Source organism: Pimephales promelas, chromosome 9 (assembly GCF_988280905.1).
Source record: "Pimephales promelas chromosome 9, fPimPro1.hap1.1, whole genome shotgun sequence".
Classification (NCBI taxonomy): Eukaryota; Metazoa; Chordata; class Actinopteri; order Cypriniformes; family Leuciscidae; genus Pimephales; species Pimephales promelas.
The window spans coordinates 20,285,621-20,300,965 of record NC_142777.1 but is presented as its reverse complement, the minus strand read 5'-3'; the positions used below and the strand labels follow the sequence as shown (position 1 = coordinate 20,300,965).

The following is a 15,345-nucleotide window of genomic DNA, read 5'->3' as shown; positions in this document are numbered from 1 at the left end:
AGTGGAATATGGTTGCTGCCCAATGTGCCATGCAGCGCAGACTGACCTAAAGAAGAAACAAGAGTAGGATTTTTCTAAGATAGCAAGTGTGTTTATTAATTATTAGTCTTTCAGGTTTACTTGAGCTTAAACGGATACATAGACACAAAATGATGTCAAAATACCCATCTATATACAGTATATTACCCGTCTATATGTATTTTCTCGGTTATGTCATAAGTGAACAGTACATTCCGTCCGTCCATTCAGTCTTAAAGTGACAACAGCCTGGTATTCCTTCTTTTGTCTGCCATTAATGTTAATAAAAATAAAAATGTAAAAAAAAAAAACATAAAAAACATCATCATCATCAAGACAGTGAGGAGCGCAGTCAGGAGGATTATTTCTTAATATTAAGAAAGAGTTATGCACCAATTAACATTAGCTTTGAGTACGTTTTCAATTTGAATGAAAATTGATTTAGTTGTAGCCTAGTTGACAAGAGAAAGACTTTGTTGCTAAACTGTCAGACAACATCTTCTCTGTTTTTGGCACGTGTTCTGTTTGCCATTCCACCAATAGAGAAGGAAAACATACATACAATTCCCTGGTTATGGTATGCTCCCTGGTTATGGAATAAGCTGCAGAGTATAATAATGATAAAAAAAAACTTTACTAAACTTTAAACATTTTTAAAAATCTTTTTTTTTTTTTTTTTACCAATTTAAAGGAAAGGTGTGCATGTTTTGTAAAGTAACTTTTGTTGCCAATTTATGAACGCTGGGTAAAATTGTATTGTATTGTATTATATGTGAAACTTTTATGTGCTGCCATTTTGGCCAGGACTCCATGGAAGATGAGATTTTTATCTCAGTGGGACTATCCTGGTAAAATAAAGGATAAATAAATAAAAGCTACCTAGAAAATGCAAGAATTGTGACTAATTTTATATCCTCTTGACGTTGCAATGACGGTTTTTAATAATGTTTTGTCTTTCAAAAAGGTTTATCCCTCCTTTCAATTACTGGTGTTTGTTCTGCTAACAATATGATGTTCAAATAATCAATAATCTCTTTTCTTCTTGTGTGTGCCTTTGGTTAGCTCGGTACAAAATGACCAGACAGTTGTTCCAGACATCATTTAGAGAGGAACTGCACATTTATAAAGACAGAGGTTTGTAATAACAGCTAGCCTAGCCCAGAGAGATCCTCTGGCGTGTCTCTGGAGAGGAGGCCAGTCTGGAGATCGATGCCATCAGGAGGTAAAGTAATGGAGAAAAGAGAAGAAGGATGCCACACCCAGCAGTCCCTCCCCAGTCATCCGATTCTTTATGAAGTGACTGAGAAATGAAAATGGCAGCCAGGATCAATAATCCCCTTCACTGAATTATTGCAACTCAAGCCAACACATTAAAAAAGTGCACTTTAAAGTGTTTAATATCTTCAGCCCTACAGGCTCAAATCCTGGCTTTCTCTTGCTTCTTTCTTCCTATCTTTATTGAGTCAGAAACAGTTGTATTTATTTCTGAATTTGTCCTGTTCACTGTTAATTCTCTTTAATAGAGAACGCTCGCTGACTCTGACGAGAGGAGATTTTGTCTCTCTTCCAATTCAGCTTTCACTGCAACCCTGAGGAAATAAGGTGCCCTTCCCCCCAAAAAGCAATCCTTAGAAGGCAGAGAATTCTACAAGTTTCATCCAAACATACAGGGCTTTGTACCATTTAACAGTGAGCTGGGCTTTCACACATGGGGGTGGGAATAAATGCCTTAAACAAAAGTGAAAAGTCCTTGGTGTTTAAATGAGTATAAACTGCAAAGCTAAGAGTAAACCACCATGGGGCTGTCAGAGCTGCTCTGTCACACAATTCATCATGGGGTACTAATTCTCTAACAACATTACAGTCCTTCGCACTATACATTGTCACCAGCAAACTCAATCAACTTATTTAGACCCAAACACGAATCGCATTGCAATCGAGACCCTGGGGGCCTGCCTTTACTCCTGTATGCCGCTCTGTTACACTCACTGATTCTGGATTGACGACACTGGCCAAAATAAGGGAAGAAAAAAAAAGAAATACAGCGAATATTATTATGTCAATGCTGCAGATAAACTAAACACAATAAGAGTACTTAGACACACTCCCTGTTGATTGTGTTTGCGCTCAGGAAAGACGCAACCTGAAATCAATATAAATCCTGTTCATTTTAATGTCTTTAGTTTTGTGGTATTCTTAAAAAAAAGTGACTTTATAAATAACCAATTGTATTAAATGCTCTGTTCCAAACTCTGAGGATTTTAAGGCATTATTTCTATCTGATTATTAGGCAGAAGAAAAAAAAAAATCAATAGGCAAATAAAACATCTTGAATTAGCCAAAATTTAAGATACCAAATCAATCCCAGAATCCATTGAGCCTAGTAAAATGGCAACTATTCATATTCAGTGGGGTGTTATCAAATAAATAAAAAAATAAAAAAATACATACATAAATACATAAATAAATAATAAAATTACTTTCAAGTCTGAGAAAAGAACATCAGGTGTTTGAGAGACCACGGACAATGCTAAATCACCATCTTTTGTCAAAAATCAAAGCTGCGAATTAACACTGATGACTTCCATTACAACAGCGAATTAGAGCACATTGTAGACATCAAATGTTCTACAAAATAATCAGCCCGGCAGTAAAACACTGCACTCCCACAATCAAACTTTTGTTTCCAGTACCGTGATCATTTCTGACAAATTAACATAGACTGTGTATTTGACAACTATAGAAAAAGGGAATGAAAGGTACAGAAAGAGACAGCGTAAGAAGGCAATGCACTGGTGTTTTTCTATCTTTTTTTTTTTTTTAAATCCAAGCATTGTTACAATACAAGTCTTTATACAATGTGTCATTCACAATCATTTCTGGCTGCATTGATGTAGGCGCAGCAGAGACCACACACTGTTTGGTTAGCGATGGAAATTGTAGTTTTTGGGGATGGCAAAAGTAAATTGGCCCTGATGCAGGCCCTAAGTGCCTTAAAAATCACTATTGTTTTGGTATCATTAAGTAGGAGCAGTGATATTGTGTATGTATGTGTTCATTTCTATTTTTAAGATAGATAGAGAGTAGGGGTGTAACGGTACATGTATTCGTATTGAACCGTTTCGGTTCGAGGCTTCCGGTTCGGTACGCATACAAACCGAACGATTGCTTGGACCATTTTTCCTGCCGGCAAAATTCGTGCTGACGCGGCCAACACAACGTTGCGCAACATCAAATGGCAAGCGTAATGAAAGCAGAACGAAACTGCGCTGCTACTCATTATGTGCTTCACGGATCGTTTATCAGTTCGGACCAGCAACATCTGTGCAGCGCGAGCCGATCTCGATCAAGCAACACTGTTATTACACCGCGCTAAGAGATCCGGTAAAGAAAACATTTGAATTTGCCACTGAGGTAATAACATCGCTGCGAGATCTAGTGAGAAGCATTCACATTTCTCCGTTATTAACCGTAGATCTCTATTAGATCAAACAGCGCTGTCATGGAAACCAGGAGAAACATTGTGCCGTGAATGAACTAGTAATACTTTCGTCCACAGACCAGCAACATTCACCATGGATTTAATATAGTAACACTAACTGGAACCAGTTTGGCTGGAATGGTGAAATGCTTTCAAGTACTTCACACATCTTTTTCCAGCACTTCAAAATTCAAATATTATATAAATAAATATATATTTAAATGTTATTTTTAATGTGATGACCAAAACATTATTTGTTCATCCTTCAAAGATGACCCCCATTTATAAACCTGAAAGTTTCAAGATCTAGGAAAACTCACACTTATTTAAAAATATTTTTTCTTTAAACAAATAGGAAATTTCTCTGGCATTTCTTTCTTTTTGCTGTATCGAAATGTACCGAACCGTGACTTTAAAACCGAGGTACGCACCGAACCGTGATTTTTGTGTACCGTTACACCCCTAATAGAGAGAGATGAAAAGATGAGAACCAGCGTTTAAAGTCTATACAGAAGACATGTTGATTGTGCCTGAATTTTCATATAAAACAGGGAGGTGGGAACGTTTTGTAAAATTTTTTTATTGTAGCAAGATCGCTAAATATGACGTGACTTTGTGCTTCCATGTGTCTGCTAGCCAATGTGTATGTGTGTGTGAGTGTGCTCCACAGGCTCTACTCTACACCCCCCCCCCCCCCCCCCCCGAGTTGATATTAGGACCAGCATTGTCGACAGTAAATAACAATCAGCACAGCACACACACAAAGACTGTAGGGTGACAGACAGATGTACATCTCAGAAAGGTTAGGCAGCTAAATATAACTTCCATTTTCACCCCCCCTTTATGATATATTGGTGTCTGAGAGTTGGTCAGTGGCAGCAGAAATATCAACATTGCATTGAGATGAAAGGGGACGGTTATGTAGGTTCAGATTTACTGGGGCCCGATTGATCGACGCACATAAAGGGCCCCTGTGTCGGCCTGGGTTCGTTTCATTAACTAAAGCTGCAATGTAATGAACCCAGGAATGGCAATCTTGACTCCAATATTGGATGGGAAGCAAGGAAGAGGACTGAAAGAGACCTCTCAAGGGAGAGTTGTAAAAGGCAAGAATATTTAATGCTTGAATCAATGCCCACGCCAACTCTTATATCATCTAATGCATGTTTTAATCATTCTTCCCCAAGATCAGTATTATTCGGAAGGTAGGGCAAGGATGCTGCCTTAGAAATTTACAAGTGTTCTTCTTTCACCTGCGAATGGCGACAGTATAAAGACTTTTATGAGCATAGCTGCCGACTGGCCATAAATTTTCCTAAACGTTTGGGAAAATGAAAAGAGCAGCAGCTTGTAGCTTTATTTGTTTGTTTGTTCAGTGTGTGTATGTTAGGTCAGCAGAAAACAATAGCTGCACACTTCAAACTACAAAAAAAAGGATATATATATATATATATCATTTTACATGGAGTGGTCATCATGATGAGATTACACGACTAGCCAAATTTTATTTCCTTAACCTTCATAAATTTGTGGAATGAAATGTGTGCATTAGATTTATACAATTGCATTCACTGATAAAAAAAAAAAAAAAAAAAAAAAAAAAAAAGATTCTGTGGTGGAATAAATATTACAGGAAAAAAAAAAAAGAAAAGTTCAGGCAACAATAAAAAAGTAAATCATATATACTCAATTTAAGTTTGTAGAAATTGAAGCATAAATATCAACGTTATGAAATTAAATAAAACCTATACTCAACTTTCTGATACTGGTGTTCCAATCCATCATGCATAGGGGCATGCATTAATTATTAAGGTAGCATTTTTTCACTGTTTTCCAGCTGTATTTACACATTGTATCTGCTTTTGTTGTTAAGATTAGTATCTTGCTGCTTTGTGATATCTAGAGTCCATTTTCTACTCAAAATGACAACAGATATTATCATTATTGTGTACCAAGTATTGAGGTCTCTTTGTTTGGGTGGGTATTCTATTGTAGATATTTTTTTCTACACAATATCTACTGTATTATTTACTTAAATGTTCTAAGTCGAGCTTAAACTTTGAAAACATGTATTAATTCAATGTTATATTGTTTGAGTAAAATGTACTTGAAACAAAGTATTGCTAAGTAAACTTCAATTAAATTACTCAACAAACTCTAACTGGACAATTTAAATGTAGTTATTTAAATGTATGTATAACTTCAGTTAGTTAAGTAGATTTTACTATATTTTACATGTGAAATTTACTTCAATCTTGCAAAACTTGTAAAAGAATAGTAAAGTAAATTTTACTTTATTATTATCATTTTGTTTTCAGTGTGAACATGTCTGTGTGATTCTGACGTCAGTGTCAGTATGGATTACAAACCCTCTGATATATATTGACAGGACACACAAACAAAATACTTCATGAATATCAACCACTAACAAAAAAAGGACCTATTTGTTTGTCATCTTTAATAATAATAATAATAATAATAATAATAATATTAATAATAATACAGTTTTATATTCAAATACCACAGTATTACAATCAAAAACAGTTTTGTTTGTCCTGCACCTTAATTTCAAATGTGTTAGAGTTTGTTTACCTTCCATCAATGACATTTCCCTCTTTTACAACTTTTGTGGAGGAGATCAATTCAACCTTTGTGGAGATTCACAAAAAGCTTACTCAACCTCAGTGCTAAAATTTTCTGACAGAAAAGAGAGAGGCTTCTTCACAAATTATTTTATCCACTAACTGTCAACCAGGAGCCTTAAGAGAATGCTCTTTATTGTTTTCTTGTTTCTCAACATAAGATAAGAAGTTAAACATTTGTATGTTCACAGTAGTGGTTAGTAGTTCATAAACAGTTGGTATTTGACTTGGAGTGGCCCTTCCATTTGCTTAAAATGAGATGTGTAATAAACAATCTTAAAAGCTGTAATAGTCTTTCATTAGTTGTGCAATTAAACTCTTAATTTGAGTTCACCTCAAAGAAAGTTAAAACATCATTTCAAGAAATATATTCTGGCACAATCCCACAGGTCTCCCACCAATCAGCATCCCTTTTCAGCAGCGCAAGCTAAATAGTGCAATATTCATTAAACACATCCTGCAATCACACAAGCGCTTCATGCATCTGTACGATGTTTCTTTTAGCCCACATGCAGTCAACTCATTTCAGCGAGTATCAAATAATTCCAGTCTCCCCTCTTAGATATGAATATCCCAGCATGCAACTTTGATTTCTCTCTTCTTCTACTGACGCTCTTTTCTTCCGTATTAACGAGACCTCTCCTGATGCTCCCATTACAGGATTGATTGCAGTTATTTGCCGAGAGCCTCATTCATGCTCTAATCTCCGGCACAAATCTCACTTGTGCTACGCATCTGCATAAAGGGGCACAATCGGTTTGGTTCAATCTTGTTGGTTTAATGCGAGCCCATTGCAAAATTCACATTATTCATTCAAAGTGGAGCTGATTAAAAGAAAAAGGAAAACAATTGCAGTTGTTGTAATAATGAAATGCAATGGTCAGTGCCACAATCTTCCTTGATGCACAACAGCAGTTATCGGTTATGCTCAATGTGCCGCACGCCTACGATCATGGGCTTCCCAAACAGACCGGCAGGGACACATTTAAGCTTCCAACTTAATTATCTTAAAACATATTTTTTCCTCTTGTAGCAGAAAACGAAGAAATCATCAAGAAGAAAAGAGTCCCCAACAAAGCTTCTTAAACGCTTAGCGAGACAGACCAGTATGGAAGAATACAAATAATCCAGCAAACAAAAGCCGCCCAACACTTCTCGCAGCATGGGGCGAGACGCCACCAATGTGGCTTTGTTTACCGAACGTGATGCGAAACGCTGATCGCCGAACCGCTGCCAAACATAACTCGCATGGGACCGCAACCGAATGATGGGATAATTTCTTATCTGGCTGGAGTGCAATTACTTATGCAAACAAATACGCTGGAGAGTGCAGAAATGACTGCCACCCTCATCTGGACGGCCGGCCGGCCATCGCTTCGCACTTGCATAAATAGAAATATATACTGTAAATACTAGAATTAAATAATATAGAGACAGCAGCAGGAAATGACAGCACTCGTGTGATGTAATGCAACCCCAGACACGTAAAGATCCCTGACTCTTTGCTCTGAAGCATGTGGGAATTAAATGGCAACTATTTCAACTTCATAAAACCGTTTAGAAATCATTTGAATGGTTCAATAACTTGTTCTGGGGGGAACAGAGCCGGACAGTTACTGAGTACATTTACTTTAGTACAGTACTTAAGTCCAATTTTGAGGGATCTGTATTTTACTCAAGTATCATTTTTGGGGAGTACTCATAACTTTACTCAAGTACATTTGATAGGGAAATTTTGTACTCTTTACTCCAATACATTTCTATCCATAACCGTGAGTACCCGTTACTACTTCTAAAAAAATAAATGGAAAAAAGAAAAATCTCGGAAACCCTCAATTTGTTGTTTCCCTCTCAAACTTGATTGGATTGTGCGGGCGCCACTGATTGGGACAGCCTATCAACAATCACCTTTCCGCCAAAATCAACTCCATGGTCAGATTTAGATAAGAGACGAAACCTTGGACAAAACCATGGACGAAACAATGGATGAAGACGCAGCCGGTCCATCTCGTGAATGGGCCAACCAGTGGCCCCACCTCACCAGACTATTTCAATTTTTAGAATTTTCAGAAATTTTCTTAAATGTTAAATAAAGCAACATGGTAAAAAGATTAATATGACTTGATTTTACTTTCAATTCCATTTATATTCTTCAAGGTATTAACATTTTTTCACAAGTGTAGGATGTTTCTGTACATAAATGTAAGCACTGATGTGGCAGTAGTAATGCAATATTTAGAAAATTTACTCTTGTACTCTTAATACTCAAGCTCTTATAAAAAAACATGTACTTAAGTACTTTTACTAAAGTAGACATCTGACTGTAGTACTTGAGTAAAATTTAGCAAGGGGTATCTGTACTTTTACTCATGTAATAAAGTCGTGTACTTGGTCCGCCTCTGGGAGGGAATGGTGACTTCCACCGCTCCCCCCAGCGTCCCCAGGCAGAACACCAACCTTGCAACATTGGGAGTAAAGGCCCGGTAAGTTGGAAATAGAAGACTTGAGTGAAGTGAGAATGAGCAAGAAACACAAACTCCTTCATGGCAATTCGACATAATTCTGATACTGTGTATGATGTGTTACCCACCTCGGTAGACATAACTCCACACAATAAGTTGGCCACCTCCGATCATAACAACTGCGCATAAGCAGCGGTAGAAAGTGGGAGGAAGGTGCCACAAGTGAGTTTTTCGAACGGTGTTGTGGAAATATATGCCGCACAGCTGTAAGTGGAGCTCGATGAGAAAACATGCGACAACAAAAGTGAAAATCAGTGAAGAAATGACTAGAGTTGCCAAGTGCCCCTTTAATCAGTCACTCAAATCGAAGAGGCTTTCAGTCATCCAGGCTACTTAATAAGACAATCACCTGGCCTCATTATTAAGCTCCCTGTGCACCTTACCTAGCATCAAAAAGGTGTGAGGAAAATATTCTAAGAGGATTACACAGAATAGATGCCATCGATAAGGCAGAAAGAGTCGAATGAGGGTTTGTTTTATCCGCCTCAGAGGGAATCACACTCTTTAATTTACTATTGACTTTTTTTTTTTTAATTGTGCCGACTCGAAACACTATCTACTAGTGTGTTCCAGTTACAGTATGAATAAAGCTTTTGTTATGATGGTGAATGATGTGCTATGTATGGAATTGCTGTTACAAACAAATTATCGGCTGTGACACTTCTTCTATCGACCCAGAAAACAGCTATTTTAGATGAAATTGACCAACAAGTCCTCTGTATGTTTGTTAAAACACATTCTACATGCTACAAGATCTTCATTGATCGAAAGGCAATTAGGATTTGATATCAACTATGCTATTTTACAGACCGTGATCACATTATATTAGGTTGTTTTAAAAAGACAACTGTCCCGTTGCATAAACACAGCCATTATGTTAAGACTATGTATTAGGAACTTGTCTGACAAACTAGCAGATAGTCAGTATTACTTTGCATTTTTAAATTAGAGAAATAAAAGCTGCTTTTATTGCTTTAAGCTGCTTATGCAGCAAGTGATGATTTTGTATGAATATGATCTATATTGAAGACATAATGGGACAATATCACCACAGCCCAAAATGGCTGTTTGTGATGTGATATTTGCTCAAATTATGTATTTATATCCATTGTAGTAATACGGCTGTTAATAAATTTGAAAAATACCGTAAAAATACTATTATTTTTGAAACAATGCTTATTTAAGTTCGAAAGATGTATACCATTCAAAGGGTTTTTTTTATGTTGGTCACACTTTAGATTAGCGTCAAATTCTCACTATTAACTACGACTTTTGCCATAACAAATTCCTAATGAACTCTGCTTCCTTTTACAGTACAGTACTTACAGTGTACTTATCTAGAAAGTACTGGCTAATATAAGGTAAGTACATGGAACAGGGGTAGGTTTAGGGTTAGTAGGCTATACCCAGTAATGGGCTCTATGCATGGCAGTATTTCCGGTGAAGGTCTAAGGATGCTCGATAACTTCCGCCGATCGTAGAGTCCAATGCAATACCGAGAATTTATATTGAATTTTATACTCTATGGTTATACTAAAGAAACGTTAGTCACAAAAACAGACACCACTCATGTGTTTATTCTTCATTTTAAAATTGCATTAAATAAACATAACTATATAAAATTACATCTAAACGTATGAAATTTTCGTTTCAAAGACGGGAGGACAGTAAATTTTGAAGACTCTGCCATAATCCCATTTTCCTCGGTTTTCCTCCGCTGTAATCTCCTCAACCGGAAACTGAAGAGCATTGTTGCGTCAAATGCGGAACTGATGCGTGCATATAGCCTATTGTGGTTACTAAAATAAGTACATAGTATTTACATGGGTAACTGGACTGTAAAAGGAAGCGTTACCGAAAGTTGTTACATTTAGGTATTGAGGGGGAATTGGATTAAGGGATGTAGAATATAGTCAAGCTGAATAATAATAATAATAATAATAATAATAATAATAATAATAAGCAGCCAATATCCTAGTAAAATACAAACTACAAGCAACAAGTTAATAGTGAAATAGATACTTTTTTTAAGGATTAAATTGTTTAAAAGTTAATGTCTTCAAAATTATACATTATAACAGGCTATTTCAAATGAACGCTGTCCTTTTGAACATTCATTAAAGAATCCTGAAAAAAAAAAATGTATCATGAAATGAAATTATTAAGCAGCACAACTGTTTTCAACATTGGTAATAAATGATAAATGTTTCTTGAGCAGCAAATCAGCATATTAGAATGATTTCAGAAGGATCATGTAAAACTGAAGACTGGAGTGATGGCTGAAATTTCAGCTCTTAAAATATATTAAAATAGAAAACATTTTTGAAATGTTATAATTTGAAATATTTTGCTGTCTTTACTGCATTTTTCAGCACTGATGAGTCTTAGTTAAAAGCTGCTTGTCTGAAGAACCTGCAAGAGCGGCTGCTATTGTTATCCTAACAACTTCTGACTCTCTGCCCAAACAGATATTGACTGTAAGCCCATGTCTAGACTTAACATCTCAAAAGCACAAATGGAGGTTTTAGTCAAAGCGGGTGGCAGACTTTGAAAGGTGCCTTAACATCAGGGAGAGTATTTAAGAGAGTACGTAAGAGGCGGACGGAGGGTGATAATGGATGAAAATTTCCTTCTGACCCCATTCTCTCTCCCTCTGTGAGTGACACCTGTCTTTCAACGTGATTGGTGCTGCTGACACATCCATAATGTAACAGGGCAAAAAAGGAAGATGAGAGAGAGGAAGATATTGAAGTGCATCAACATGCACAACAATTGTCAAAGAAAAAGGGGCAAAGATAAGGGGCTTCAAAGAGTGTTAGAAGTGGAAAGACAGAAATGACAGATTTACTTGCTTCTATTTTGAACATATGCTTTCTTCCTTGTGAGAACATGTTCACTGAGAGCAATATCCCGCTTCTAATTCAGTTCAACAGCAAGAAAGCTTGTTTTTCTCAAGCACAGACTCACAGAGGTATCAGTCACACCTTATCTATTTTTTTCATGTTAGCATCAACACAGAAAAAAAAAAAAAAAATCCATATAGCCAAAAGCAACATTTTAAGAACGTGTGGATCCCCGCGGACACCCTGTATACTGAATTATTTTCTTTGTATGGCAGAAATGGTAAGAGTAGCATTATCTTAAAATGGCAGAAATTATATTTGGAAAAGGATATTGAATTCTTGAATTCCTGCCATTCTGAATATTAAACTTAATTATTTCAAATATATATTGTAACAATAGTAAAAGTATTATGTATGTATATTTATAGGCATCAAACTGAATTCCTCTCTTTACATAGCAGAAATAATACAAAATATTGTACGCTATTTGGAATAGAATACTGAATGAATACTGTATCTGGTAAAAGTAAAATTGGTTTGCAATTTCCAGTTCAGCAACATTCATGTATAAATGGGATTGGACAAAGTGTCTATGTAAATCATTGCTTGGTCTCCTAAAAAGCATCAAAACTCAAAACTATATTTAGACATATTTATATTTACAACAATGATCATAAAATGTCATTATACGCAGATGACATACTTCTATTTGTACAAAATCCTAAAACATCTCTTACAGAAATAATGAAACTCACCAATGAATATTCTATTATACTGTATAAGACTACTCCATAAACTGGACTAAATCAACAATTTTGCCACTGAACATGGAACCACATGACCGAAGCATACAAAACATACCTGTAGTGTATCTGGGTCGCTCCAGGAGGAATCATACATTCCAACTCTCAAAGGATTGAACCAAAATCATGGTTCATTTGAACACAAATAATGCACATTTCTTCTGAAATCCCAAAGCTTTTAAACTCTGAACTCGCGAATGTAGACAGGACTGGTGACAATCTAATTCTAAAATGCTGCCAACATGTCTGGGACTTAGATGAACTTTCCGACACCTTTATGAAAATTTCTATGAAACTTCCCTCACAAATGAAGCCTACCCACTGGTCGAACCTGGTGTCCTGTTACAGGAGACATTAAGACTGATAACAAGCTTTATAACCCAATGAAATTTCCAGAGAGTTGTGACACTCTCTTAATTCTTGCTGAGAAGAAAAATTTAACCCTATATTTCTTTTAATCCTACATTTTCTACATATATAACCATGTGATAAATGTATTGACATGCATCTAATTTTCCATCTCATAATTTTCCTTTGATGTGGTTTGGCATACGCATTCATTCTCTCTTCTCAACTATTTAGGGTTTGAGACATGACTTGCATATTATGGTAAATCCAAAATCATGTGTAGCATGTTTAGTCTCTATAACATATAACAAAAAATACATTTATTGAATCTCAGTATTACTGCTGTTGGTACAAGGTAAAATACAAGCTTTAAAAAGTATTTTAAAGGTATTTTACTTATTTTATTTATTATAGATGGTTCCGCTGTGTAACATCCTGCACAGATTATCAGGCCTGGCCTGGGCGACATTTAATTGGGATTTCAGTGTAAATGAAACACGAACACGGTGCAGAGCTGAGAGACGGTGTCCAGCTCGCGTCCACTACTGTCGGAGCAGACCGGCATGCGATCCGGTGACTGGCACATGCTGTGCCTACACGTTTTTCGGTATCGTAAAAAAACAATGGCCAAAAGATTAGCATGGCAATTATCTGTGAGGCAATTATCAGCCGGCAAGATGAAGATGACTGCTTTCCAAGGTGTTTCAGAATGAGAGGACGCTGCAGACACTGCAAAAAAGTATATCTGAATACACTCTGCAGGAAGTGCAATCTCCGTTTCTGCTTTTTAGAGGAAAGGAACTGCTTTTGGGACTACCATTGCAAGTGAACACTGCATGGACACTGTTTCTTTGACAGTTTTCAATCTGTTTTGTTTTTAATATTTAAATTCTAATTCATAAAAATATGACTGTTATAATATATTACTAATAGTATATATTAGTATTATATTAGTATTATACGAAGTATATATATTAATATTAGTATTTCAATACTTCAAATAAGCCCTTAGTTGTTGTCTATATTTGTTGTGACAGTGTAAGTGCAAATGCTGAAATTCTGCTCCCAAATAGGCTGAACATTGTAATATTACGACATTTCCTTAAAAACGTACTCAAACATTTAAAAAAAAAAAAAAAAAAAAACATTATTTTTTGTTTCATTATTTGCATCAGAGGCCTCCCACAACATCTGATAGGTGATTTTTTTTTTCTTTTTTTTTCTATATTTAGGTCTTACAGGGTTAATAGCTGAAGAGTAGTTTGATAAATTGTCAGAGCGAGTTTGTGCGATAATGGTATTCACAGCTGATGGATCTGCTTGAGGTGTGATATGGTGAGAACTCAATTAATTAGGATGGGATTTGTCTTTCATTAACCTACTCTGACATTTTCTTCAAACTATGCTAAGATTAAGGATGCCACCAAATTAACAAGGAAGTGTGGAAACAAGGAACACGGTGCAGAATTCCAGCTAGGAAGGTGCCGATGAGGATTCATTCATCGACGACATCAATGGAACAAGGAAGGGGAGTAATGTTTGTGCTTGATGAAAATGAGTCCTTTGACATTTTAATTTGTATGCATTTCTATTTATATGCATTTCCAGTGGCAGATTCGCTTGCAGTTTGACGAACAAAAGTGGCTTGTGTCATTGGGAATGATTATCAATGCACAGACAGGCTATAACACCCAGGTAATACAAAAGGAATCCGAAATGCATTCAGCTCTAAACGAGTCGAAGGCAAGTGAATGTTTTATCACATGTTGCACATTTTTGGCATCTGTTCTCACACATCTTACACTCTAAAAGCCTTAAAGATTTCTCTCACACCCTCAGTTTCTCATAAACACGAAACTCGCTCGCTGCTTTCTCGCTCTCTGAAACATTCTCTCACCTGATTCGTCATCAGACTTGTTCTCATTGTCGGAGTCGGTGAGGGTGAGGGCCGAGTTCTCCCGGCTGGAGAGGCCAGAACTGCGGCGGGACTTGATGCCTTGGCCCCCCCACAGCTGGATGGCTCGCTCCGGTGAGATAGGGCCCTCTGGGTCAGAGTCCGCGTCGGAGCCGGCGCTCAGAGAGTAACCGTGCTGCAAGAGGCCGATCTCAGGGCAGTATGCATTCTGATGAGGGGAGGGTTCACAAATGCCCAGCTCCGCTAAAGTAAAGTTCCCTAAAGTGGTCAAAACAAAGCACAATCAGTTAGTTGTTGATGCATGTGGAGGAACAGGCCTGAGAGAATTGATGCTGCCTTGATGCACTCTGTGAAAAAATGAAGCCATTTACACCAAATAGACATTGCAACTTAATCATAATGAACTAGTCTATCAAAGTCAATGCACTGCAAAGCACTCTAATAGCATCAAATACCTAAATCATCACTTAGCAGGACATAAGACACAATGCAGCACTTTGGCAGCATCTCAATTCTAAAACAAAACACATATTATGATACCAGACCAGAATTATAGCATTAACATTAATCAAACAACAGTATTGACAGGAAAAAGAGAAAAGCACTCATTGATCTTGCCATTTACTTCTTCCTTAATAATGTTGAATAATGTTTCATTAATTGTGCAATACTTGAAGGCCTCACACTTTTAGTTTAATTTGTTCAAATTTATAATACTATTTAACCATTATTTATTTATTTATCATATAGTATAATAGATTTTACTATGGTAT

The 15,345-nt window shown here is 36.5% G+C and overlaps 1 protein-coding gene across 3 annotated transcripts in view; it reads right to left on the bottom strand.

Annotated features, from left to right (window-relative positions):
- Nucleotides 1-15,345, bottom strand: part of tenm2a (teneurin transmembrane protein 2a) — a 330,820-nt gene that overhangs the window by 227,937 nt on the left and 87,538 nt on the right. For all 3 annotated transcript variants that reach the window (XM_089134829.1, XM_089134831.1, XM_089134830.1), the window contains exon 3: nt 14,555-14,830. In XM_089134829.1, the coding sequence (XP_088990955.1) occupies nt 14,555-14,830 (276 nt within the window). The remainder of the gene's footprint in view (nt 1-14,554; nt 14,831-15,345) is intronic.